General features: G+C 33.8%; 3 protein-coding genes across 8 annotated transcripts; 1 reads left to right on the top strand and 2 right to left on the bottom strand.

The window, feature by feature from the left end:
* Positions 1-4,848: 4,848 nt before the first annotated feature.
* Positions 4,849-8,654, bottom strand: LOC107875324 (B3 domain-containing transcription factor ABI3). Of its 2 annotated transcripts, none has more exons than XM_016721995.2 (7): positions 8,205-8,654; positions 6,549-8,032; positions 5,868-5,960; positions 5,669-5,772; positions 5,512-5,558; positions 5,339-5,415; positions 4,849-5,253 (listed from the first exon to the last, which is right to left on the bottom strand). In XM_016721995.2, the coding sequence occupies exons 2-7, from the start codon at positions 7,986-7,988 to the stop codon at positions 5,122-5,124; spliced, it is 1,893 nt and encodes a 630-aa protein (XP_016577481.1). In that variant the 5' UTR covers positions 7,989-8,032; positions 8,205-8,654; the 3' UTR covers positions 4,849-5,121. The 2 variants fall into 2 exon arrangements, with proteins under 2 accessions (XP_016577481.1, XP_016577482.1); XM_016721996.2 differs by having other exon boundaries at positions 5,669-5,769; positions 8,205-8,653.
* Positions 8,655-10,588: 1,934 nt separating this feature from the next.
* LOC107875325 (B3 domain-containing transcription factor ABI3) lies at positions 10,589-19,160 on the top strand. Of its 3 annotated transcripts, XM_047414275.1 has the most exons (8): positions 10,589-10,825; positions 11,369-12,853; positions 13,968-14,063; positions 14,154-14,254; positions 14,382-14,428; positions 14,519-14,595; positions 14,698-14,850; positions 19,071-19,160. In XM_047414275.1, exons 1-7 carry the CDS (start codon positions 10,778-10,780, stop codon positions 14,818-14,820), a joined length of 1,977 nt encoding a protein of 658 aa, XP_047270231.1. In that variant the 5' UTR covers positions 10,589-10,777; the 3' UTR covers positions 14,821-14,850; positions 19,071-19,160. The 3 variants fall into 3 exon arrangements, with proteins under 3 accessions (XP_047270231.1, XP_016577486.1, XP_016577487.1); XM_016722000.2 differs by lacking the exon at positions 19,071-19,160 and having other exon boundaries at positions 14,698-14,982; XM_016722001.2 differs by lacking the exon at positions 19,071-19,160 and having other exon boundaries at positions 10,769-10,825; positions 11,373-12,853; positions 14,698-14,982.
* On the bottom strand, positions 16,001-22,564 carry LOC107875326 (probable pectate lyase 8). 3 transcript variants are annotated; one of them, XM_016722002.2, is made up of 8 exons: positions 22,345-22,564; positions 21,935-21,988; positions 21,704-21,778; positions 18,186-18,356; positions 17,629-18,100; positions 17,448-17,551; positions 17,135-17,273; positions 16,001-16,984 (listed from the first exon to the last, which is right to left on the bottom strand). In XM_016722002.2, the coding sequence occupies exons 1-8, from the start codon at positions 22,431-22,433 to the stop codon at positions 16,784-16,786; spliced, it is 1,305 nt and encodes a 434-aa protein (XP_016577488.2). In that variant the 5' UTR covers positions 22,434-22,564; the 3' UTR covers positions 16,001-16,783. The 3 variants fall into 3 exon arrangements, with proteins under 3 accessions (XP_016577488.2, XP_016577489.2, XP_016577490.2); XM_016722003.2 differs by having other exon boundaries at positions 21,704-21,772; positions 22,345-22,502; XM_016722004.2 differs by lacking the exon at positions 21,935-21,988 and having other exon boundaries at positions 22,345-22,493.
* Positions 22,565-23,995: the final 1,431 nt, after the last annotated feature.

Genomic DNA, 23,995 nt, shown 5'->3' with positions numbered 1-23,995 from the left:
ATGCCCTTATTATCTTTAAATTCTGAATTCATTTCGCATACCCCGCTAACTAGTCATAAATGGATGAACAAAAAAGGATAAAATGTCATTGATAGTATAAAAATTCTTTATATCGATGCATATAACTTAAACGAGATTATAAGTTAAAGAGAAAATACACTATTTTCATCTGAAATTATAAATAAAATTATTGAGATATACTTCAACTTAAAATGGGTCCTATTAATCTCGGACTAATTAAAATCATATTTTTGACAACCTCAGTGTCTACATGATACATACGTGATATAATGCGTGAATTAATACATTAAAGATCTACGTAGATAACAAAGTGGCTAAAAATATGATTTTAATATAATTAATCCAAAAAATAATAAAATCTTCTTTAAATTCAAGTATGTTTCAATAATTTTATTTATAATTTAAGATGAAAAATGTGCATTTCCTCTAAAATAAAGGCTATTACATAGCAGAAACTTAGAAAACAGATATACAATATGTTCAGTTTACATATTTATCTACATTGGACAGTAGCAGTTATATTCTTTTTTCAAAAAAGAAAGAACAAGAAGAGATAAAGATGAAAACCACCAAAGAAGAAATTGGTGCAGATGGTTACAAAAATCATTCCTGGATTGTAAGTTATATACGTGAACTCATCTAAATGGTGTAATCCAGCGGTTCATTAATAAAGTAAAATTGTTTAGAATTGTCCATTGATGAAACAGGCACCTTAATTCTCTTTCTAAATATATAAATATTAAAATACTCCCTCCGTTTTAAAAAGAATGACCCCTTTCTCAATTTTAACTTTCCACATGACATATTTAAGACCAAAAGATTGAAAAATATTTTGATACATTTGATATATCTTTAATTTAAGAATACAAAATTCAAACGCGCCTTTTTTATTTTTTTAAATTTAGTATCAAATCAAGTTGAATTATTATTTTTGTAACGGAGGGAGCAGTAGAAGATTGGACCAACAGAGAAATTGAAAAAAAAAAAAAAAAAAAGGCTCAATATTCTTTGCTTTGCTCATAGTGATGTGGTGGACACCTTCTTTTCTTGATACGTGTCTTCACCAAGCTATTATTGTTGCAAGGTCATGTTTTATAATATAATGTTTCAATTTGATTAGTTCTGTTTTTCATATTCTTAAAGTTGACGTTAACAAGTTTTACTTTTGAGTTGAGAGACTGTCTAAAATAATAATAATAAAAATAAAATTACGCACATATTATCTTTTTAATAGATTTTAATTATAAAATTACATTAAATATATTATTGTTATTTACATTATTAGTTTCGAAATTAAATTTTGAAATTTCTTTAGATCGAAAATACATTCTTCTTAAATAGATCTTGCAAAATAAATCGAAATAAGTCAATTGATGCGAAAGGAAAAGCCTCGTGAAATAAACAACAATAACATACTCAGTATATTCTCATCAAGTGGGATCTGGGAAGGGTAAGTGTACGAAATCCATAGCACTACCTCAAATGTGAGATAGAGAGGCTGTTTTCGATAGACCCCCGACTCAAAATAAAGCAATCTAAGATAAGGTAAGGAATAGTAATACAAAAAGAAACAATAGAAATTAAGACAAAGAATAGTAAACAAAAGTCGTAATGAAGCATGAAACAAAATGGAATAACAGAAATAAGACATCACACAGTAATATCCTATCCTAACGAACCAAAGACACCCACCATCCCCGTACCCTCCTACTAACAGCTCCAACCTATGGACATAGCTCTAAGACTACCAGCTCGACTACCCCAAAGTTCTCCTAACTACTAACTACGACTCACTCACATACACTAACCTTCAAACCTAATTCGCGTCCGCATTAACCAAACAAACTGCAATATGATCGTATAATAAATTGTTGCATAATTTATAATTTGACAAAAGTATTGATAAACTTACTATGGTCACATGAATTGAAACATATATGAAAAGTTTTCACACTATTGTTAACTTAAATCCGATAATAGTAAACAGAAATGAACCTTTTTAGTCATCTATATGGAAAATGGATAAAATTGCTGAGGCAAATTAAATGAGATAATATGTTGATCACTAGCTTCAAAGTTCAAATTAAAGAAGGAAGAAGAGGTTGGGAAGGTGGCTTTTGTCTGCATGCAGCAGAGAGCAAAACTAAAATAGCTTTCATAATTGGTTACTTCACTTTGCATACTCTTTTGCACAATCACTATTTCATCCTTTTTCCAAATCTCAGTTATCAAACTTTAATAAGAAGCTTTGGCTAAAGGGAAGGAGTTTGAAAGTAAATATACGAACTAATCGAAGGTGATTTAATATTTTATTATATAGGTATAAAAAATAATTTTAATTATATAAAAATAATATAATTTTTTAATCAAAAAAGATTTGAATGAATCTCTTTGAGTAAAGATGGCTTCGTCACTGCAAATACTGATATTTATTTAGGATAATCAAAGCTTGTTTGAGTAGTTGAACATCTCATCATAAATTAATAAATTGAGGGCTCAATCAAGCTATATATTGAAGAACGGAGTAAGAAAAAAAATAATTTTTGCTTGAATCATCGATTTACTAAAATGAACTATAAATTTAAAATTAATTTAAAGTTATGAACTTTAAATTGTGACGATATTGGTAGAATACCCACAAAGGAAGGAGAAAATTGCTAATTTTTTTTATGAACGTCAGAATTTGGCTGACGGACAATAACATTAAAAAAAAAAATAGAGATTATCTAGTAGTGTGTATTTCATTTTTTTTTTTTTGTTTAATGTTAGTAAGATTGGTCAGACACGTATACGGGACAAAAGCAAGAAAAATGATCTGCCGTTTCTGTGACGAATGAAGAGGGAAAAAAGGATATTCTTTACTTATAAGTTTTAAAATAACAAATTACAAGTATTTAGCAATCCAATTTTATTATGAAAGAGAATTGAGCTGCTTCTGCTTGTGTCATCAATGTTGAACTGTAGCTATTTTAATTTTTATTTGTTTGTATAAAAAAGTGACCGATAATTTGCACCATTTACATGACAACGTGTGGACTAAATACTAGGAAGGAATTAAAATACTAACTATATATCCATTGGGACCAAGTTTTCTTTTAACTTACTATTTTGTCCAAATTCCCCCTGGTACAGGAAACGTTCTCATCTGCACAAGTAGCCATATAAAAATAAAACAGAAGAAGTTTGTTCTATGCTTAAAGTGATGTTAGATATTTTTAGAGATCAATTACAGACAAAAGTGTGGTAAATCTGTTTAAGGGAGTAAAAATTGCGGCTAACATATAATTTGACCTGTATGATTTAAGTATATTTTATTAAAGGTGTAAATAAATTTTGCATGATTCTTATAACCAGAAAATATTAGAAATAGTTTCATAAGCCTTTTTATTGGATCACTTTGTGTCTATACAAGGGTTGCGGATGATACGGTATAGTACGATATTTTAAACTTCGATACGATAATTTTAATTTCCAGTATCTAAAAGAATAATATTATTATCATATTAAATTAGTTTGGTATTTTTAAATTCGATTTCGATATTTTATGGTATGGTAATTCGATATTTTATTTGATTTCGACTTACATATATTCATATAAGAAAAACTACAACTTTAAACTTTAAAAACGTCTCAATCATATCATACTAACAACTATTTTTGTTAATCAATTACACAAAAAGAACATTTCAATCATGATTGAATAGTCCAAGATGCGAACTCTAAACAATATTACTTAAACTGAAGCATAATAAGCTTTCCAAAAAATTTATTTCTGAATAAAAATTACTTTTATGTTCAATTGGCTAATGGATGATATATAAATATATTTAATAATCTTAAATATAATATATATGGACTTTATATATTATTAAAAAATTTTGGTACGGTATACGATATTTTGATATTTATTGCATAAATATCAAATACCGTACCAAATATCAAAATAATTTAAAATTCCTACCAAATATCATATCAAATACCATAACATTCATACTGCAATTTAAAAAGTTTCGATTTCGATATGGTATTCGATATATACCATACCATGCCCATCCTTAGTCTATACTAATTCCTGATCATAAGCCTTCTTGGAAGTCTAGGCAGCCTTATTTAACCTGTTATATGATAGGATTATTACCTACTACAATTTATTGTAAAATCTAAATTACCAATCAATTAGTCGATACTTGTTATACCTAATTAAACCCAAATAGATTTCAATGATGTGATGTAATTTTATTTATTTTAGAAAATTTCGATTCTAGACCAACTATAAAGGTTAATGTCAATAAAACATGAACACCAAGAACTGAATTTAGATTTTTCCTTTTTCTGATGTTTGAAAGACCTAAGATTTTCTCTTTTTCAATTTTTTTCTGAATTAAACCGCACATAGAAGTTTGCAAGTTTGATATATTTCTGTTGTTGGTAAAATAAAATAGTACTAGTAGATAAGAGTTATGTATATTCAGAAATTCGAGCAAATACCACCGAAGGATGTGGTGCAGTGGATGGGGCTACTCCTTCAACCCTGGATATGAAAGTATCCTTGGTAGGGAGCGCTACCCCCGAATGGGGCCCTAGCCGGTGCGAATTTAGATTAGTCGAACTCTAATGCGGATACCGGACATCGGATGAAAAAAAAAAAAAGAAGAGAAATTCGAGCAAATGCAATGTCACCTAGTCATAGATGTACATCAAGTTTCATATGATAATCTGGAAAATAAAGTAGCAACTCTTTAATTTGCACTGTCAATGTTTATACCTTGCGATAGAAATCGGCCAAATTGGCGCTGATAGTATAAAAATTCTTTGCGCTGTCGATACATATATAACTCGAACTAGATTATAATTGATAGTCGTTACATTGTCCAAACTTGAAAAACATACATACAGCATGCTCCGATTACAAAGGAAAAAAGACAGCCTAATGCACAAAGCGTCAGCGCCGATTACATCTTACATATTTATCTATAGTAGACATTTAAACATGTCCTACAGCACTTGGACACAAATCCAACGTCTATACAGAGAAATCTAGTTTACAAAGTTCATACTCAGTTACTAATTAGGAAACTTGTTGAGATTGATTAATTTTATTTATCTCACTGCTTGAGCAACTGGAGATGAGCTAATAGCAGCTGCAGATGACAACTTACGAAGATTTTTCTTTGCTTGTTTTTTGCCCTCCAACTTTGGTCCATTCGGCCTCACTTTTACTCCTCGTATCAACTGATGATATAAACAAATGACGAAACTATTACATGCTTATAGTGATAGCAAAACTAAAGTACAATAATGCTAAGTATTGACTCACATATTTGCCACACTTCATGTCAGCGTATATTACAATGAAATCGCCTTCTTGAAGTCCATTAGCTTTAACAAAATCACCTTTAGTAAAAGAAGACGATCAATCAAAAATTACTTGCTGCACGTTACAATGAATTATGCAAAGCAAAGCAAGAGCGGGATCGATTGTATCCACACCTGTGTTTTCAAGAAGGTACATCCTGCTTTTGTTATTTGGCCAAAATCTGAGAAACAGAAAACACGAGAGTTAAAATTGAACCAAAAAAAAACAATTGAATCGAGCAATGTAACTGTAAATAGCATGACAATGGATGATTATTTTGGGGTCAAGTACCGATATTTCATGTTCCAAACACGAGAAGTTCCAATGTCTTCCATGGCGATTGAAATTCCATCTCTTGTTTCAAGATGTGGGAGATGACGTTCTGCTTCTCTCTGCTTATAAACAAAAAAATTTCAATAATCCACATAATCACACTTCAATTAGCAAATGGGTATGGATCACCATTTATGAGGATGTAAAATTGAAGTACCTTCGGCAACACAATTCTACCTAGATTGTTAACATCACTTTGTTTCAGCACTTTTTGCAGGAGAAACTTGAGATTCTTCTCCGTTTTAATAGCCTGTTGAAGAACATCATAACGAAATTTAAAGAACATTCACACTATTTATAACGATTATGTATGTATATATGTTGTGTGTGTATATATATGTTGTGAAATTTTTCGAATTTCATACCTAAACAATCAGGTGTGCGAGTTTCCTACTATTTATCAAAGCACACATCAAATTATCAGTTGTTCCCTCTTCCTACCTGAATTCAGGTAGGAAAAGGGAACAACCGATGGTTGAAATGTATTTTTGATCATTAAATCTTGTATATACTTAACAAACTATAGGATTAGCCATTTGTAAAAGGATTTAACTCATATTCACGATATGAGTGTGAAGGGAAAGCCAAGAGCGTCTTACAACGGACAATTTTTCCGCATTACTATTTCCTCGAGTTCACCTATATCCTATTTCTCTTCTACCAGGGGATTCTTTCTTACATTAATTTCGAAAAGAATATGTACGAATTAACATGCCTCGTTTTCTAAAGTTAGATGGCTTGTAGTTATATATCATATGTCAGATGACTTGATCATTACTGTTAGCGTACGAAAGTTTAAACTCAGTAAAGGATTATGTGCCGGAACTAAGAAACCAACCTGTTTTTTGTCTGCCGAACCATTCTTCTGATGGCTCTGTGGGGTTTGCACAGCCGGCCTCTCCAAAGGAAGTGGTTGTGGAACCATCACCATTGGTGGAGAAGGCCAACATACCCAATTTCCTGGATTGTTAGCTTGAGTCATTGCACAATTATTAATCTCACCACCCATCATTACACTTTTCTCATTACTAATTTGTCTTTGATTCCGATTTTGGTGACGATAATGGTGCGGCCGTACCCGCCTCTGCCTAGCCATTCTGTTCTTCCTAGCCTCTCTAGTAGCACAAGAGCCCAACCTTGGCAATGCCTCACCATTCCCATCGAAAATTTGGTACGGATCATATTGAGTACTCAATAAAGATTGGGACTGATCAGCCATAGCAACATTATTAGTTCCATCATTCTCAGGAAACTGATTGTACTGAGAAGCGGTCGCCATAGTAAATTGCGATGGAGACCAGGACTGAGAAGTGTCCATGGGTTGATATTCAGCTGAAAGTGGCGAACTTACACCCCCATTCACTGTATGATTTAAAGGCGTCGCAAAATAAGATCCATTACAATAAGCATCACCAATGTACCCTTGCATTGGCTCGGGAAAAGGGGCGTTATACGCCGGATTTGCCATCCATTGAGGGGGGTAAAAGCACGCATTCGGATCAAAGTTACAAGGGGCACAGTTTTGAAGACACTGTTGGTTAATGGCTTGTGCTTCTGTCATTTGTTTCTTTTGCAATCTGTGCTGTTCAACCCAATCAAGGATGAGCCTCAACAGCTGTTTTTTCCCTTCTTTGTTACTTCCCAATCGCCTCGAAGCGCTTTCAATCGTTGAACGTTTGAGCTTAATACTCCTCATGTCTTCAGCAGATATGTAATCTTTGTTGTGCTTTAGCCATTCGAAAAACATGAGTGCAAGTTCACTATCCCCTTGAAAAATAGACACTTGCTGATCATCTTCTAATGGCACTTTCCCTTTTTCTTTTACTACTAGTTCTTGTTGTTGTTGCTCTTGGGGATTCTGATTCTCAGAATGGAGAAAAGATATCATAGGGTCAAGAAATTCATTGACATCAATTAAATCCATGTATTCAAGATTCTCCATCACATTTAGACATTCTTGGTCACCAATTGTATCGATTTTCTTGTCGAAATCTTGTTCAGCATCAGATTTTAGTACAACCCCAGAAGAAGGATCGGATAATTCAGTAGGAGGGGAATAAGAAGTTGATGATGATGACGACATGCATGGAAAATCTTGAAGAGAAGTAAAATCAGTTGAGAAATTTTCATTCAGCCAAATATCAGTATCCTCCATTGGGTCAAAATCAGTAGGCTGCTGCTGCAACATTTGTATATCATCATCCGCTGATTGCACCATATTAATATTCTCATCTTGATTATTAGTATTCCCATGAAGCTCATGTAACTTCCTGTCCATTATTTGTTTTCTTGATTTTGACTAGGCAACTTGTTTCTACCTGGCTGCATATATATAAGAATAAGATTATTCAAAACTCAGTTGCAAAAAGTAATAGTACCAATTTTGAACATAAAAAAATCCTAGCTTTGTTTTCAGGGCTTTCGTTATTTTCGAAGCTAGAGCAAAAAATTCAACAAGTGAACAGGAATTTAGAGAAAAAGATGAGCAATGTACCTGATTAATGAAGCAAGCCAAAATCTTCTTAATTCTCTTCAAGTGGATTTTGCAACATAAAACATCTGAAGTTTGGAAATTTATATATACATTAAAAAAAGAAAAAACTACAGTACCAAATCTGAAGAAAGTGACTCTTATAGAATCTTGATTTAACACACACACACAAAAAAAAAAAAAAAAAAATATGGGGTTGCAACTTGCAAGTACACTTCTAAACTAATTAAAATAACATAAACTTTCCCATCAACCAAACAAGTGAAGTATGGCAAATAACATCCATCATCACCTCTACCAAGACAGTAGTAGAGAATGGAAGTGGAAAATTGAAACAGCCAAAAGAAGTTAAGTGTGGGAAAAGAACTAGTATATGTTTTCAGAAGACAAAAAAAGTACCAAACTTGGCACCAACTTGTAAAATTGTCGGATAGAGACTTAAGTTTTGAACCAAAGTAAAGACAGAAAAAACTTTGAAAGAGAGAAAAACAGATGCTACTAATTAATATTAGCGGTTATATTTCTTTAAAATCTTAATAAAAAAAAAATAAGAGAAACAAGAGATAAAGAAGAAATCACCACCGATGCACTAAAACTGTCGTTATACGCTAACTTCAAAAATAATCAAAACAAAAATGTCGTTATACGCTAACTTCAAAAATAATCAAAACAAAAATGTTAATATACATGATGTTATTTTATATTTTTATAAGAGATTATTTTCACGATTTAAACTCGTTAATTTCAAGTTATATACAATAACTTCACCAATTACTCCGAGTGTCCGAAAGAAAACCAGGGAGAGGAAAACTTGGGGCGGATGGTTACAAAAGTTGATTCCCGGATTATGCGTTATACGTGAAGTGATGTCAATGGTGGAATACAGCGGTCCATTAATAAAAAGAGAAAAGAGTAATGTAATGTAAGTATATTTCTGATGTATAGAATTGTCCATTGATGAAACAGGCAGCTCAATTCTCTTTCTAAAAATAAAAATAGCAGCAAGAAGATTGGACCGACTGAGAAATTGTAATGTGAAAAGAGAATAGAAAGAAGCAGCTCATTTCTCTTTGCTGTGATCATAGGACTTTGTCTCCATTCGTGCATTAAACGGTGCACTTCTTTTCTTGATACTAAAAACATACATACATTGTCCCTTCCCTTGTTGTCCAACTTCATTTCTCTCTTTGTTTCTTCCTCATCCGATCCGATATCGATATTTATATTGAAATCTGATTAATTTAAATTTATTTCAGATAAAGTTTACTTGAAGACAATATTCTGTATCAAGGATTTTTTCATATCAAGGATTCGAACTCAAGACCTCTGATTAAGGAAGGAGCAACCTTATCCACTGTATCACATCCTTTGACGGTGGTGTCCATGTTCATTCCTCATTTCTGTTTGTCATACTTATTCTTAACGTAGTTACTAAAAAATAATTAATATGATTATTTCAATATAGTTTTATTAATTAATGTAGTGCTATAATTTAAAAATATTTTAAAGAATAAGTAATTAATATTAAAATTAAAATTAAAAATATTAAATATTTTTTTTGATACATTAAAAATAATAAGTAAAATATAAAAAATTATTTTTGAAATGAAAGACAAGTAAAAAAGTGAATGGAGAAAATGAAAAGATATTTTTGAAATCATAAACAAATAAAAGTGAATGAAAGAAGTAGTACTAAATAATAATATAAAGTAATATTAGTTAAATTTAAAATTTTAAAATCATTAATAATGTTACTCCCTTGTTTCTACTTAATACTTATCATTTTATAAAATTCATGTATAATTATTTTTTTCAACCTTTTTTATTTTTAGTTATAAATATGAATAAATATTAATATAATAAAATAAAAATGTAAATATAAATGATGATAATTATTTTCTTCGTTTTTCTTAATTGCTTCTCTCATTTTTAATAAGTTAATTTAACTAAGTTTCAAAGCTAAATTATATTAAATTAATTTAATTTTATTAAATTAAAATTTAGATATTAAAAAATTATATAAAAGTAATATAAATTATAATTTTTTTAAATTTAATTAAAAATATATTTTAAAATATTATTAAAATTTATATCGTTTAACTCTAAAAATAAAAAGAGAATAATTTAAAAAGGGATGAACGGAGTATTTAAGAACGCGGGAGTAGATGAGTAAAGATGATTATTTTCTTTTATTGGTAAGGTTAAGTTAATATAAAAATAAAATTTTCTCATTACAAAAATTTCCTAGAGTGCCCAATATTTCATGTTTAGCCATGTTCATGAAAGAGAATTCAGCTGCTTGTGTCATCAATGAAAGAATATGTAAACTATTTTCGTATTTTATTTTAAAATAAACACTATAAAAATTGGATAAGTTAGAAATTTAGACACTAATTTATCGCTAAGTTACTTATTGTTAAGACTATAAGGTCCATAACTAACATATTTTTCAGATAATTCATCTCTAGTTTTTGCTAATTTGTAACGATGAGTTTTATTATTTAGTTATAAATTTTATTTATTTAGCAGTACAAAGTGTCCACCGCTGGACTGCACCATTCAGGTTTGCACTGCATATGGCCTTGCTTAGTGGAGAAAACTACCAGCACCAAGTTTTCCATTTGGTGGTTTTCCTGTTCTCCTCTCTCTTTGTTAGTAAAACCGCTATATATATTGTGATCTCTTTTATCTCTTTCAAAAAAAAAAAAATGTTCATAACTGCACAAGAGTATTGAATTTCAACTTCTCAGAACTGCTAATAGTTTTTGTTTTGAGTTGTTGAAGTTTCATAGTGCTTTTGTTTTCTAAATGAGAAGTATACATAGTCCATCACTTATTTGTTGTTTGAAAATTCCTTGCATGAAATGTGAAAAGTCTTATAGCTATTGAAAATTATAGTGCTACTTTTGAGTTTTGTTTGATTCGGAATTAATTATATTCTACTTATTGCTAATAGTTACAAAACCAAGCAGTCGTTTTCTTTAGAGATTTGGTGCTATACTAGTATTTTGTAAATTTTTTATTTTTTTTTAAATTTTTATATATATGTATTATATATGTAGATATAGATAAATTCCAATACTTGAGATTATTTATGTTGCAGATCCACTTGAAGAGCTAATAAGGAGGACCCCTTTTCTCCTTTTTAACTTAACTTGCTTCCTTAGTCAGGTACATGCAAACTGATGCTTGCTAGTAACAAGTTGTCAACTCATAAATCAAGAATGAAAAGAGAGTTCAGTGAGCTTTATTATGGTTGTAATAAACAAGATGTGCATGGATTTGAGAATATTAATATGGTGCCATCACTGGATGATGATCATATTCAAAGTCAGCAGCAACATCCTACTGATTTTGATCCTATGGATGATACAGATATTTGGCTCAATGGAAATTTTCCAACTGATTTTACTTCTCTTCAAGATTTTCCATGCATGTCCTCTTCATCCTCAACTTCCAATTCCCTTCCTACGGAATCTGATCCATCTTCATGGGCAGTTCCAAAATGTGATACTGGAAAAGATTTCGACACGAAAATGGACACAATTGGCAACCAAGAATGTGTACATGTGATGGAAAATCTTGGATACATGGATTTAGTAGATGGGGATCATGAATTTCTTGACCCCATCTCTTTCTTCAGTGGTGAAAGTTCACAGGAGAATCAACAACAGAAAGGAGGAGGGGATGATCAAAAGGTATCTATTTTTCAAGGGGATAGTGAGCTAGCACTGATGTTCTTGGAGTGGCTAAAGCAAAACAAAGACTACATTTCTGCTGAAGACATGAGGAGTATTAAGCTCAAACGTTCAACGATTGAAAGCGCTTCGAGGCGATTGGGAAGTACTAAAGAAGGGAAAAAACAGCTGTTGAGGCTCATCCTTGATTGGGTTGAACAGCACAGGTTGCAAAAGAAACAAATGACAGAAGCACAAGCCATTAATCAAATGACCCTTCAGAACACCGCCCATTGTAATATTGATCCAAATACGTGTTTTTATCCTCCTCAATGGATGGCAAATCCGGCTTACAACGCCCCTTTAGCCGAGCCGATGCAAGGGTACATTATTGGTGATCCTTTATTCGCGCCGCCTTTTAATCATACAACGAGTGTAAGTTCAAGTTCACCAGCTTCAACAGAATATCAACCCATGGACACTTGTCAATCCTGGTCTTCGTCTCAATTTACGATGGCGACCGCTTGTCAGTACAATCAGTTTCCTGATAATGATAATACTAATGTTGATGCTACCGATGTAACTGATCAATCTCGAGCATTATTCACTACTCAATATACGTACCAGCTTTTCGATGGGCATGGTGAGAGATTGGCAAGGTTTGGTTCTTGTGCTACTAAAGAGGCTAGGAAGAACAGAATGGCTAGGCAGAGAAGAGTACCGTCGCACCATTTTCGCCATCAGACTCAGAATCAAAGACAGATTAGTAATGAGCAAAGTGTAATGATGGGTGGACAGATTAATAGTTGTGCAATGTCTCAACCTAACAATCCAGGAAATTGGGTATACTGGCCTTCTGCTGCTGCTGCTGCTGCTGCTACACCAATTGTGATGGTTCCACAGGCTGATGCTCCACAATCACTTCCAATGGAGAGGCGAGCTTCACAGAAGCATGGGTCGACAGACAAAAAACAGGTTAGTTTCTGTATTTCCCGGCCCCAAATCGTTTTCGAGTTCAACTTTATATGATGAGTCATCTAAAATGTAAGAAATGATGATCAAAACCACGCCTGAACTATCACTTTTCTGAGTTTTAATCCCAACTATCGATTGTTCCGTTTTCCTATCTGAACTGTCACCAATTGTCCAGGCTATAGTTGGCATAATCAACTCCGAACTGTATTTAAATATTTAAACGATAAAGAGATAAAGCATCCAGTACGTAGTATGGCCAGAGTTGTTACGACACTCCAAACATCACAGGGGTCCTATTACCCCCGAACTCAATTTTAGGGTATTTTTGTCACTCTTTTGTGCTGATGTGACACCTTTATTACATAAAATGGAACTCACGTCAAAAGGTGTCACGTCAGCTAAAAATGATGACAAATAAGCTAAAATTAAGTTCGGGGGTAATATGACCCCGTGAAGTTGGAGTCTGTCGCAGCAAATTTGATAATAATTCAGGGGATACTAGATGCTTTACTCAACGATAAATGATGATGATAGTTCAGGTAGGAAGACCGAATAGTTGATAGTTTGGTGTTGAACTCGCATATAGTTCAGTGTTTTTGCCCGTAACTCAAAATATAACTAACAGTAGTACATAAAAATTGAATTAATCATCATCTATAATTAAAGCACGTTACCTTCTACAACATGTAAAAGTTCTTTACGACATTGATTGAAGAGAAAATTCACCATTATAGGTAACAGTTCTTTACAAAAATCAGCGCAAGAGACGTCACCTACTAGAAGAGCAATAGGATATAGGTAAGCACGGAATATATTGTCGAAATATGATCCCATGTAAGAAGCGAGGCCCACTCTTCACATGTCGTGTATATCAAATTCTTTTCCGAATGGTTATTGTAATCAATCGTCTAATATTTATAAAGATTGTTCCGTTAATACTTATAATGTTATGGGTTCATATCTAGTATTTATTGCTATTTTAATGATTTTTCACACATAAATTTATGCTTGAAGTACCAGGTTACCCAGTACCGATACATTTGATCTGCCCCTGTATAGTTGCTTTAAATTTGTGTGTATGTTCTTCAAATGTCATTTGTACATTCTTCAATAGGCTTGCAGCAGAACAGAGAAGAATCTGAAATTTCTCCTGCAAAAAGTACTGAAGCAAAGTGATGTTGGTAGTCTAGGAAGAATTGTGTTGCCAAAGGTACTTAACGTCGTCATAAATTGTTATCTATTCTCATTTTGTAATTCGAGTATGATTTAGTGGATTATTGAAAATTTTGTTTATAAGTAGAAAGAAGCAGAAACTCATCTCCCACAACTTGAATCAAGAGATGGAATTTCCATTGCCATGGAAGACATTGGAACTTCTCGTGTTTGGAACATGAAATATAGGTACGCCGACTCAAAATAATCTTCCATGATCAAGCTAATTTTTGTTACATTGTTCGATTCAATTGTTTATCATCTATTTATAGTCATCTTGCTTTTACAATTATTGGTTTTCGCATTTTGTTTTCAGGTATTGGCCAAATAACAAAAGCAGGATGTACCTTCTTGAGAACACAGGTGTGGACACGATTAACCCGGCTCTTGCTTTGCATAATTCATTATGACATACTAAGCAAGTTTGAGTGCTTTTTTTCCCGATTCTTGAAGGTGATTTTGTTCTAGCTAATGGACTTCAAGAAGGTGATTTCATCGTAATATACGCTGACATAAAGTGTGGAAAATATGTAAGTCCGTATTCGTGTTATATTGCTTTAGTTTCGTTATCACTTTTAAGCTTGTAATTTTCTTTGTAATTTGAGTTAAAATTATTGAAATGTGGATAACAGTTGATACGAGGAGTAAAAGTGAGGCCGAATGTAGCAAAATCAGACGGCATGCAACCCGCAAAGAAACACGTGCGTAAAACAGCTGCTGTTGCGTCCCCTCCAGTTGCGCAAGCAGTTAGATAGTCCAGCAAAAGAGAAATGAATCTCAAACAAGTGAGTAGTTGCTGTCATCTTTTATTTTACGAATAGTAACAGAGTATCTGTAAACTAGAATTCTCTGTAGCCTGACTCATGCAAACTAAATGTTTAAGGGGTTCGTAATTGTTAGTCAAGGCTACTGTCTAATGTAGATGTATATGTAAGTTGTAATCTGAAAGTGTTGAAGGGGAGCCTTGTTGTAACCGATAAAGTTGTTGCCACGTGACCTCAAGGTCACGGACTCGAGCTCTGGTAGCAGCCTCTACCAGAAATGCAGTCTAAGGTTGCATACCTTAGACCCTTGTGGTCCGGCCCTTCCCGGACCCCGCACATAGCGGGAGCTTAGTGTACCAGGCTGCCCTTTCCTTTTTGTAATCTGAATGTGTTGTATACATTGACCGGGCAAAGAACTTGTATGCTATCAGCGGCATTTGTCTTATTGTCGCAGCGTAGTACTCTTTTCATATTACACTTATCTGGCTTGATAGAGTAAAATCTTTTTACTGATTTTACTCTATCAGCACAGGAGAGACGAGCTCTTCGTAGTCGAATAATATGTTCATGACTCTCGTTGACCATTGTTAGTGTCTTTCGGGCAAAGAACTTGTATGCTATCAGCGGCATTTGGCCGATTATTGTCGCAGCGTAGTACTCTTTTCATATTACACTTATCTGGCTTGATAGAGTAAAATCTTTTTACTGATTTTACTCTATCAGTACAGGAGAGACGAGCTCTTCGTAGTCGAACAGTATGTTCATGACTCTCGTCGACCATTGTTAGTGTCTTTAGATAAGTATGTTCATGACTTGTCAACCATTGTTAGTGTCTTTAGATAAGTATGTTCATGACTCTCGTCGACCATTGTTAGTGTCTCTAGATATTATCTGCGAGAACAGAGATGTAACGGAGGGCAATTTAGGCCACAAATTCATCGACGTCCCTTCAAACCTGGCACGATTGATTCTTGTTTCAGCTTAGATAGTACCTATTGATACCTCATGTTACCAAGAAACTTCACTATGGCTTATTCATTCCTTTCTCTTCAACTCATAGTGAGATGCCAACTCTCCTCAACAAGGTTGACATACGAAATCCAGCAGCTTAAACAAGGACAGTGAATCGAAAGATTGTAATTACCATCCTAATCAATAAATGTGCAGAAAATAGGAGGGAAAGAGGACACTGACATATATAAATTTGAAGCAGAATTCACAGTAATTACATATATATTATAAGGATAACAATTACAACAATACTCTTGAAGCTGAACATCTATAACAAGAAAGCAACCTAAAAATTTAAATTTCATATCTTTTTGTCCTTTATTTTCACAATCTTTCAGATTCCATGCACATCTAAATTGACCATATGGAGAGGAGGGGAAAATATATGCATATTTGGATCCCCACTCTGAAATATAATTCTGGTGAACAAGATTCTTATAGTGATGAATTGGTATATAGGATATGGACATGAAAAAGAAGATAACATCTCAGAAACTTCTCCGGTGACACTAGAATTATATTTCCAGTAGAGTTGGTGAAGTTGAGCACGGGGTACTTTTAAGACAAGTGTAATGGACAAACAGGTTCCAAATAAATGTAGTTTCCTAGGACCTTATGTTCAAGAGCAGAAGTGGATTCAAGATTGTGCGCTCTTTGAAATATGAGTTCAGAATTTATATTTATACAACATTTTAGGATTTCTCACATATATATTAAGGTTTTAAGCTTAAAAGGGTGGGTTAAATTGAACCCATCCTTAATATTATGTGTCCACCCCTGCTCAAGATATGACTCGGGGCAGACACAAACTAAGAAAAGAAAGATGATCAGAGAGAATTGGCTAGACTGCTGAATTCAATGGACAGGTAAAGGTGTTCTGATGTTATGTTTGAGGTCACTAGATGTGTCGATGTGCTCGACACCAACATTGGTAACCGAAGTGTCAATAAAGTGCACCGGCGCTCGAGGTAATAGTTCCCACCATGGAAGATGATTTAGCAGCTAAGCTCGAGGCTCTTGCATAGCTGGCTGGAGCAGCACGCCCAGATGCTGTAAAATATGCTCCATTCAACATAAGGTCTCCCTCTGATCTCCAGTTCCAGTGCCTCCATGATCCTTCCCATGGTTCCACTCTTTTCGTCACCTACTTACCCCAATTCCATAAAGATCAATAATTTAGTAAAGATTTAGTTAGGACCTTCTTGTTAGAAGTCCACTCAGAGTACTATGCCCCGAGTCTTTTCTCCGAAAAAATTAGTCCGAGTTATTTGGTTGTACCAAGTTTTTGACTTACCTCTTTGGCAAAAGGATTCACTGGTGCAAGGTATCTGTTGCCCTGGCTGTTAATTGTAGGATCAGCACTACCACCAATGGCATACATCTCCCAGTGTGTGTAGTCATTGTTCACCACATGGAAATAACCATGCCTACATCTGCGTATTAATTATGCTGATTGTTAGTCCAAGACAACATGACAAAGTCCATATAACAACAACAGTAGTTATATTGCACATCTCAGTCGAATATTATGGCAAAGACTCGAGATCAGTCCATTTTTTACTAAATTAGAAGAATTGAAAAAAGACTTAATATTTTCACATTGATACCTTGGCATTCTCTGGATGAGACCCTCCCCAAAATGGTTGAAAGCTATAGTTACCTGCATAACCTTATCTCTGACATAGGAGTCACTGTGCCCCAATAAAATCACCTGCACATAAGTTGGGTTATGAATTATTATTGTTTGAACTAAAAGTGACACACTAGAAGGCTTAGTTGAAAACTGACCTCATTGTGATGGGTGAAGTAATTGTTTGAGATGGTAATTGCAGTTGAACCCATGATAGCATCAACAAGACCATCAGCACAATTAGAGAGAGAGTTGTGATCGACCCAAATATGGCTCGAACCAAAAATGGAAATGGCGTCACCATCAGCCATAGTCCTCCAACCATAATGTGATGGTGAGCTTCGAACCATGGCATTACCAGTTGGTTTACAATCATGAATATGAAGACCATGAATGATGATATTAGTAACAAACTGGATAGTAATACAAGCCCCATACGCGATATGCACGTTCACACCACGAGCATCAATTGTCTTGAAACTGTTCATGATCAATTCTTGCTTAAGGGTGATGAGCATGCTACGTTTAAACACTATCCACAATGGTTCATCTTGAATTACAGCATGACGAAGTGTTCCAGGTCGGGGATTTACAGGGTCGTCGTCACCTGCGTCGGTCACAACATAAAACCTGTGTACAGAGATGGGTTCAGGATTTTGAGTCTTTCTATAGATATGAAAGCTATATATTCCGGTTGAACCCGCTCTAAACATACCTGCCATCTCGGCCACCAATGGCATTGCGTCCAAAGCCAATTGAACAGTCGGCTAAGCGTCTGCGATTACGTTGCCATTTGCGATCGCATCGCCAACAATCATCAATAGGATTTCCCGTCATACATGAGAAGTAGCCCAGTTTCCTCCTCTCTGTGCTATTTCTAATGCTCCTGTGTAATCCCTCCATTTATTATTTTAATTTTCTTCCTATAATGTTCTCATCATGAAGTAACTATATAAAGTAATAGTAGTAAAAATTTAGATCATATAATCTTTTAAGAAAGGTGTCTAACTGTCAAGTCATCAAAGACTAACTAAAATGAAATGTAACTAGTATAAAACTTCTCTCCGATGCTTCAGGTCTCATTCAAATTAATTCCTTTAATTTCAATTGTTCAATTTTGTCGATCAATATTTACCGGGCAATGTAACAATTGATTTGGTGCAAGATATTTTGATTCATTAAATTCTAATTCCAAATTATGTACTCAGTTGAAACAAAGCTAAGGTTTACATGTGACTACTTTGAGGGGAGTAAGTTGACCCACTCAAAAATGTCTTTTATGGGAAAGTTAATATATGAATGTAATCTGAAAATATAAAAAGAAATACGGTCCATACGGAAATATAGTACTTATTTCCATCATTCCATGTAATAAAAATAAAGAAAATCTAGACTAAATGCACATGCAAAGGTGGGCAGATAAATGCACGATGTGTCGGTAGGAGAGATTATTTATTGATTAGCCTAAAGTCATTTAATATATGGTGATGGGCTTTGTCAGTACAGCCAGCTGCTTGCATTTCTTTCTGATTTTGCTGGAATTGAGCCAAGATCTAATCTCTTTCTTACTATTGAACTAACTTATTAGACCATCTGCCAGGCTGGGACAGGAGACAAAGACAGTGTGATCAGAAATTTTATGTGGCCTACAATAAGTGGGGATGTGAATTAGCCAAGTTCATTGTCAAAGATCACTCTACGTGGCTCCTCTTGCGAATATATATGTTTCCAAGAGATTTTGTATTTCATAAACAATTAGAAGGAAATATTTTGCGTATAAATTGGAATTGACTAATAGTCAAATCTCTCTCTACTTTTGAGTTGCTATAGCAAGAATAAGGTTACGAAGAACATATTATATAACATAACATGAAAAATATTGATTCCAAGAAAAACTTGGCCGTTATAGATGGTGAGTGTTATAACTAATTATTGTATATAGGCCTGAAACGGCTCATTTGTGTCGTTTTATCTGTTTGATCATCTTAACAGACCCGCTGACCCGCCAATCCACCCTCCCCCACTCTGAGTCATCTTAACAGACCCGCTGACCCCGCCAGTCCACCCTCCCCCACTCTCAGTCTGTCTGGGGGCTCGGTCAATTTTTGGCCCAAAATACGTCCGAGCCCCGGGTACACCCCGAGAACCATGGGTTAACACCCACTAATTTGACCCAAAAATGACTTGGTCGCGCCGTTTCAGTCCGATATAGTAGCATAAATATCTAAAACCTAAACTCTCTACAAAATTATAATGAGGAATAGTAACATGACTATGGATGGATAAAGCAAACCCAAAATAGAACATACATTATAATGTGCACCTTGAGCCTCTACAAAAAATTTGGACATACATGAATGAAGAAGACTCGAGATAGTATCTAATGTGCTTGTGATGAGCAAATCTCCCAACAGGGACATGTGAAGAACAAGTGGATTAAGTTAGGGGAAGGGAATGCAACTTATAACTTATCTAACATGGCCTTTCTAATCATGATAATTAACATTAATCCAAAAAAGTACTAGGGAGTTTTGGACCAATGCTGACAACATCATTATACCAGATTGGCTGTCTGATAAAAGAATTATACCCTTTAAGACTCAGCCTTCCAACTGGATAGTGGATATATAATATGAATGGGGATCAACACGAAGTAAATCAAAAATTAGTATGGATTAAAGAAATAGATATTATACCTAATTTAACTCTAAATAATAGCTCATGACACAAAGATTGTCTAACACGATATAAAAACATCATCCCATCCCTAAAGAGTCAATCAGGAATTCAACAGTGTCTATAGTCGATTTTACAACACATTATTCAAAGAGATAAATTTACAGGATTAGTGAGTCGATTTTTTTCAATTTATATCCGGTGTTCGATACATGCATTAGAGCTTAACAGTAGAGTCCACCGGAAGCGGTCCTACCCAAAAAAGTTCCGTAAGCAGGATTCTAAACCAAGAACACTAATAAGGAAGGATTAATCTCATCCGTTGCACCACTTTCTTTAGTGACGGTGAGTTTCTTTAATAATAATATTAAGTTAAATAATTCTTGGCTATGTGGCATTGCATGTGCAATATAATATGCCTGATAGGCAGTCTCATGATAAATCAGTAACTTCTTTTGAGTGTCAGCAGTTGATGAATTCTGAAATGGAATCACAGAAGAACGGATGGAAGCACAGGGAATTGTATGGGAACGGTTTGGTAGGTGGGGCTATTAAAGATAACTATGGCATTGCTGTTAATTTTGTGGGTGATGTACATCCTGTGAGTGTTTTTTTACTTGTCAGAAATTCTGGATAGCTTTATTAACTGAAAAAAAAATTTGATATAGAGCGATTTTTTCTGTTTTAATAGATTTTACATAGTGCGAATTCAAATTAATTGAATTAATAGATTACAAATATCAAATAATCAAACTAATTTTGAACCACATTTGCCATTATTAGTAAAAGTCGATCTTTCCTAATGAGATTCTACAATTATGGATACTCTTTGGAAAATATACTTTTTTATGAAGGAGTAATGATTGAAACTTTTTTATTAGAAAACTTAATAGCTTAATTGATTGAGTAAGCTTTCATTTGTCAGTAAGAGTTCAATTTCCAACCTTCCATTCCTCTCTTCTTCCTCTTCCCCCAATAAAAAGACAACTCCTTTATTCACTTAGCCCCTTCAATATATCTTATGTAGTACGAATTCGAATTTGGTGGATGAAAATATTATAATTAAACAAAAAAGAAGTAGTTGTAGAGTTTAACATGTCAAATTTAGATTTCCATTTAGTATGATATTATATTTATAAACTTCACCAACTATACATATATATGTGTGCAAAAAGAATAATACATTTATTTGCATAATATGATTTTCCATCGAAGCATGTTCAATTGAAAGACTAGCACCGTCACTGGGTGTGGGGGCGCTTTTTGTATCTCTATTCAAGGTAGTTGGAATTATTTTTCCTAAAATGGTTCTACAAAAGAGTAGTGAAGTGATGAATGCAGTAAATATTCGACACCCTTTAATTGTAAATAATTAAATAAGCCTATTAATGGAGTGTATCATTTACTGAATACACATGAATGATGAAAGGAGGAGGTGGTCGTTGTGATATGAGGAATATTTTTTCATTAATTAAATGCCAGTAAAGCATTTTTGTGTGAAGCGGAAAGAACGATGGTAAGCATTAAGTTTGTTAGTTCATATCTAAAAAAACTCACATATTCACCATGGAAGAAATGGCAGCTGGATCATCTACTGCATGTTCATGCGTGGGTTCATCGTTCCGACTGAACCTGCAATATTTAAATCAGGTAGAATTTAAAAGGAAAATGTGATCGCAGTCATAGAGATTAAAAAGATATTTGCAGAACCAATCAATCGAAATCTTCTCCGACTCAATTATGCGCAAAAATGACAGTGATAATGCGGGAAATCAAATTGAAGTTAACCTGTTCATCATAGTCGAATTCCTTAACCCCTGAAACTGCTTTGCTTCTTCAATACTGACAATGAAAATTTTAAATAAAAAAGGATGTTAAAAAGTAGCAGAAACAGAGTCGATAAGAATGAAGAACATTCCAGGACTATTTAAATTCCATAGTCAAACTACGCCAAAAAAACAGAATCAGTGATCGTAACAATGGCGCAAATTCCATCAAATCTAGAGTTGAAAATGCCAAAATTTAACGAAAAGCAATCAAAATATAACATAATCAAAAGTGCTAAGAATGGCGCAATTCCAGGCTTAAATGCGAAAATTAATTTTACATTTGAGTTCAAATGAGGAGTTTCATCACATTGTAGAAAAATATACTTTCACATTGCAGTGAAATTAGCTACTGAAGACAGACTTAATTACCTGTTATCGGCAGACGTATTGATGAATAGTATCAAAACAATAAGCAATGGAACAAAACAGAAACATGATGATCTCAAAGCAGCCGCCATAGCGAGCTTCGCAATGGAGAATGTGATATAATGTAGCTGATTTAATTAAGAAATGAGTGAAAGAAAAAGGTTCAATGGTGGAAACGTTTTATAGTGAAGCAAGAGACAGAGGTACCATTCATTAGTTGTCCAATTTTTTGATGTTATTTCTTTAAGTTTTGTGCACGTCTACAAAATATTCTACACTATCAGATAAACTTGATTTGAAGGTTACTTAATTTAAAAAAAAAAAAAAAAATTATGTAAATAATTGAATAACCTGCAATAGCAGGTCAAGTTGACTGATAATGTATGATGGATAGACATTTTAATATTTTTAAATATTATTTTGACTAAAATGCTTCCTATATTAAGTGATCATTATGGCAAATAACTATGGGAAGAAAGTGGGAATTTTGTTGCAGCATTATCATTTCACTCTTAATGCCATTATTTGGCAAAGTAATCACGTTCCGTGACTGCATTTTCACCTTCCATAACTCCCATTTCATTGGTGATTTATGATCCATTAAATATAATAGTTAGTGATGGTAGAATATGAATATGAGTTTTATATAACTTCCACGTTATTCATCTATTATCCTATTCATTATGTTGGTGTAACTCATGTAACTCTTGTAGCTTATGAAACCTTTAAGTCATTGATATTCTCTCTTTATTGCTATCATTCATTCTTATATTCATTGTATGGAAGACTTCCTCTCCTATAAATACAGGTGGTCTTGCAAGGATTTGACATACAAGATAATAGAGAATTCACAAAAAAGTTAATAAAAAGAGAGTTTGCTAGTTAAAGAGAGGTGTTCTTTTTGTGGAGCTTTGAACTCATCAACTATTGTTCAGAGTTGTTGACTTATTGCGAGAAGACAGTTGTATCCTGGAGGGGATAAGTCAAGAAGATTACTGCTGAACCGGTGAAACATTTGCTGCAGTGGGCTTGAATTTCCTTAAAGAGAGCGAGATATCGCGCATCAACCGAAGAAGAAGAAGATAGTCTTTTTATTTTCTTCACTTGTAATTTTCAGTTGTAAGTTTATCGTAATTTCACCAACAATTTTAAGGAAATTCAATAGCAATAACTGAAAATCTGCGGATGTCAAGATAGGAGATCTCAATAAGCCATTCCGATTTAAAGGTAATCATTTCAAAAGGTGGAAGGGTAAAGTGTTTTTCTATTTAAATTTTCTCAATGTTGCTTATGTGTTAACTGAGAAGAACCCAAACAAAGTAGATAACTCTTCCATGACCGACGATGAACTTATCTCTCTTCAAGAGAAAGTTGGAAAATACGATGATGACTCATACAAGTGTCGGTACTTTTTACTTAATTGTCTATCGGATAATTTTTATGATTATTATGATAGAACTTACTCTAGTGCAAAGAAAAAATTGAAAAGCCTTGCAGAGTAAATATGACACTGAGGAGGCGGGAGCGAAAAAATATGCGGCTAGTCGATTTTTTCATTTCCAAATGGTGGACAACAAATCATTGATAGAACAAGCTCAAGATTTCATAATGATTGTTGGCGAGCTCAGGTCCGAGGAAGTTAAAATTGGAGAGA

Source organism: Capsicum annuum, chromosome 6 (genome assembly GCF_002878395.1).
Source record: "Capsicum annuum cultivar UCD-10X-F1 chromosome 6, UCD10Xv1.1, whole genome shotgun sequence".
In the NCBI taxonomy this organism is placed as follows: Eukaryota; Viridiplantae; Streptophyta; class Magnoliopsida; order Solanales; family Solanaceae; genus Capsicum; species Capsicum annuum.
The sequence above is the reverse complement of the archived record's forward strand: the minus strand, read 5'-3'. Positions and strand labels throughout refer to the sequence as shown.

Excerpts from the sequence above, each read along its gene's own strand:
- LOC107875324 (XM_016721995.2), bottom strand. The coding sequence starts at position 7,988 with ATGGACAGGAAGTTACATGAGCTTCATGGGAATACTAATAATCAAGAT. Across the intron at positions 5,961-6,548 it reads GTTCGGCAGACAAAAAACAG|GCTATTAAAACGGAGAAGAA; the intron begins GTTGGTTTCTTA and ends GTTCTTCAACAG. Across the intron at positions 5,416-5,511 it reads GTACCTTCTTGAAAACACAG|GTGATTTTGTTAAAGCTAAT; the intron begins GTGTGGATACAA and ends CTTTTACTAAAG.
- LOC107875325 (XM_047414275.1), top strand. The coding sequence starts at position 10,778 with ATGGCCTTGCTTAGTGGAGAAAACTACCAGCACCAAGTTTTCCATTTG. Across the intron at positions 14,255-14,381 it reads GTTTGGAACATGAAATATAG|GTATTGGCCAAATAACAAAA; the intron begins GTACGCCGACTC and ends TTTTGTTTTCAG. Across the intron at positions 14,429-14,518 it reads GTACCTTCTTGAGAACACAG|GTGATTTTGTTCTAGCTAAT; the intron begins GTGTGGACACGA and ends CGATTCTTGAAG.
- LOC107875326 (XM_016722002.2), bottom strand. The coding sequence starts at position 22,433 with ATGGCGGCTGCTTTGAGATCATCATGTTTCTGTTTTGTTCCATTGCTT. Across the intron at positions 18,357-21,703 it reads ATTTCTTCCATGGTGAATAT|GAGCATTAGAAATAGCACAG; the intron begins GTGAGTTTTTTT and ends GGGATTACACAG. Across the intron at positions 17,274-17,447 it reads CTCATCCAGAGAATGCCAAG|ATGTAGGCATGGTTATTTCC; the intron begins GTATCAATGTGA and ends ATTAATACGCAG.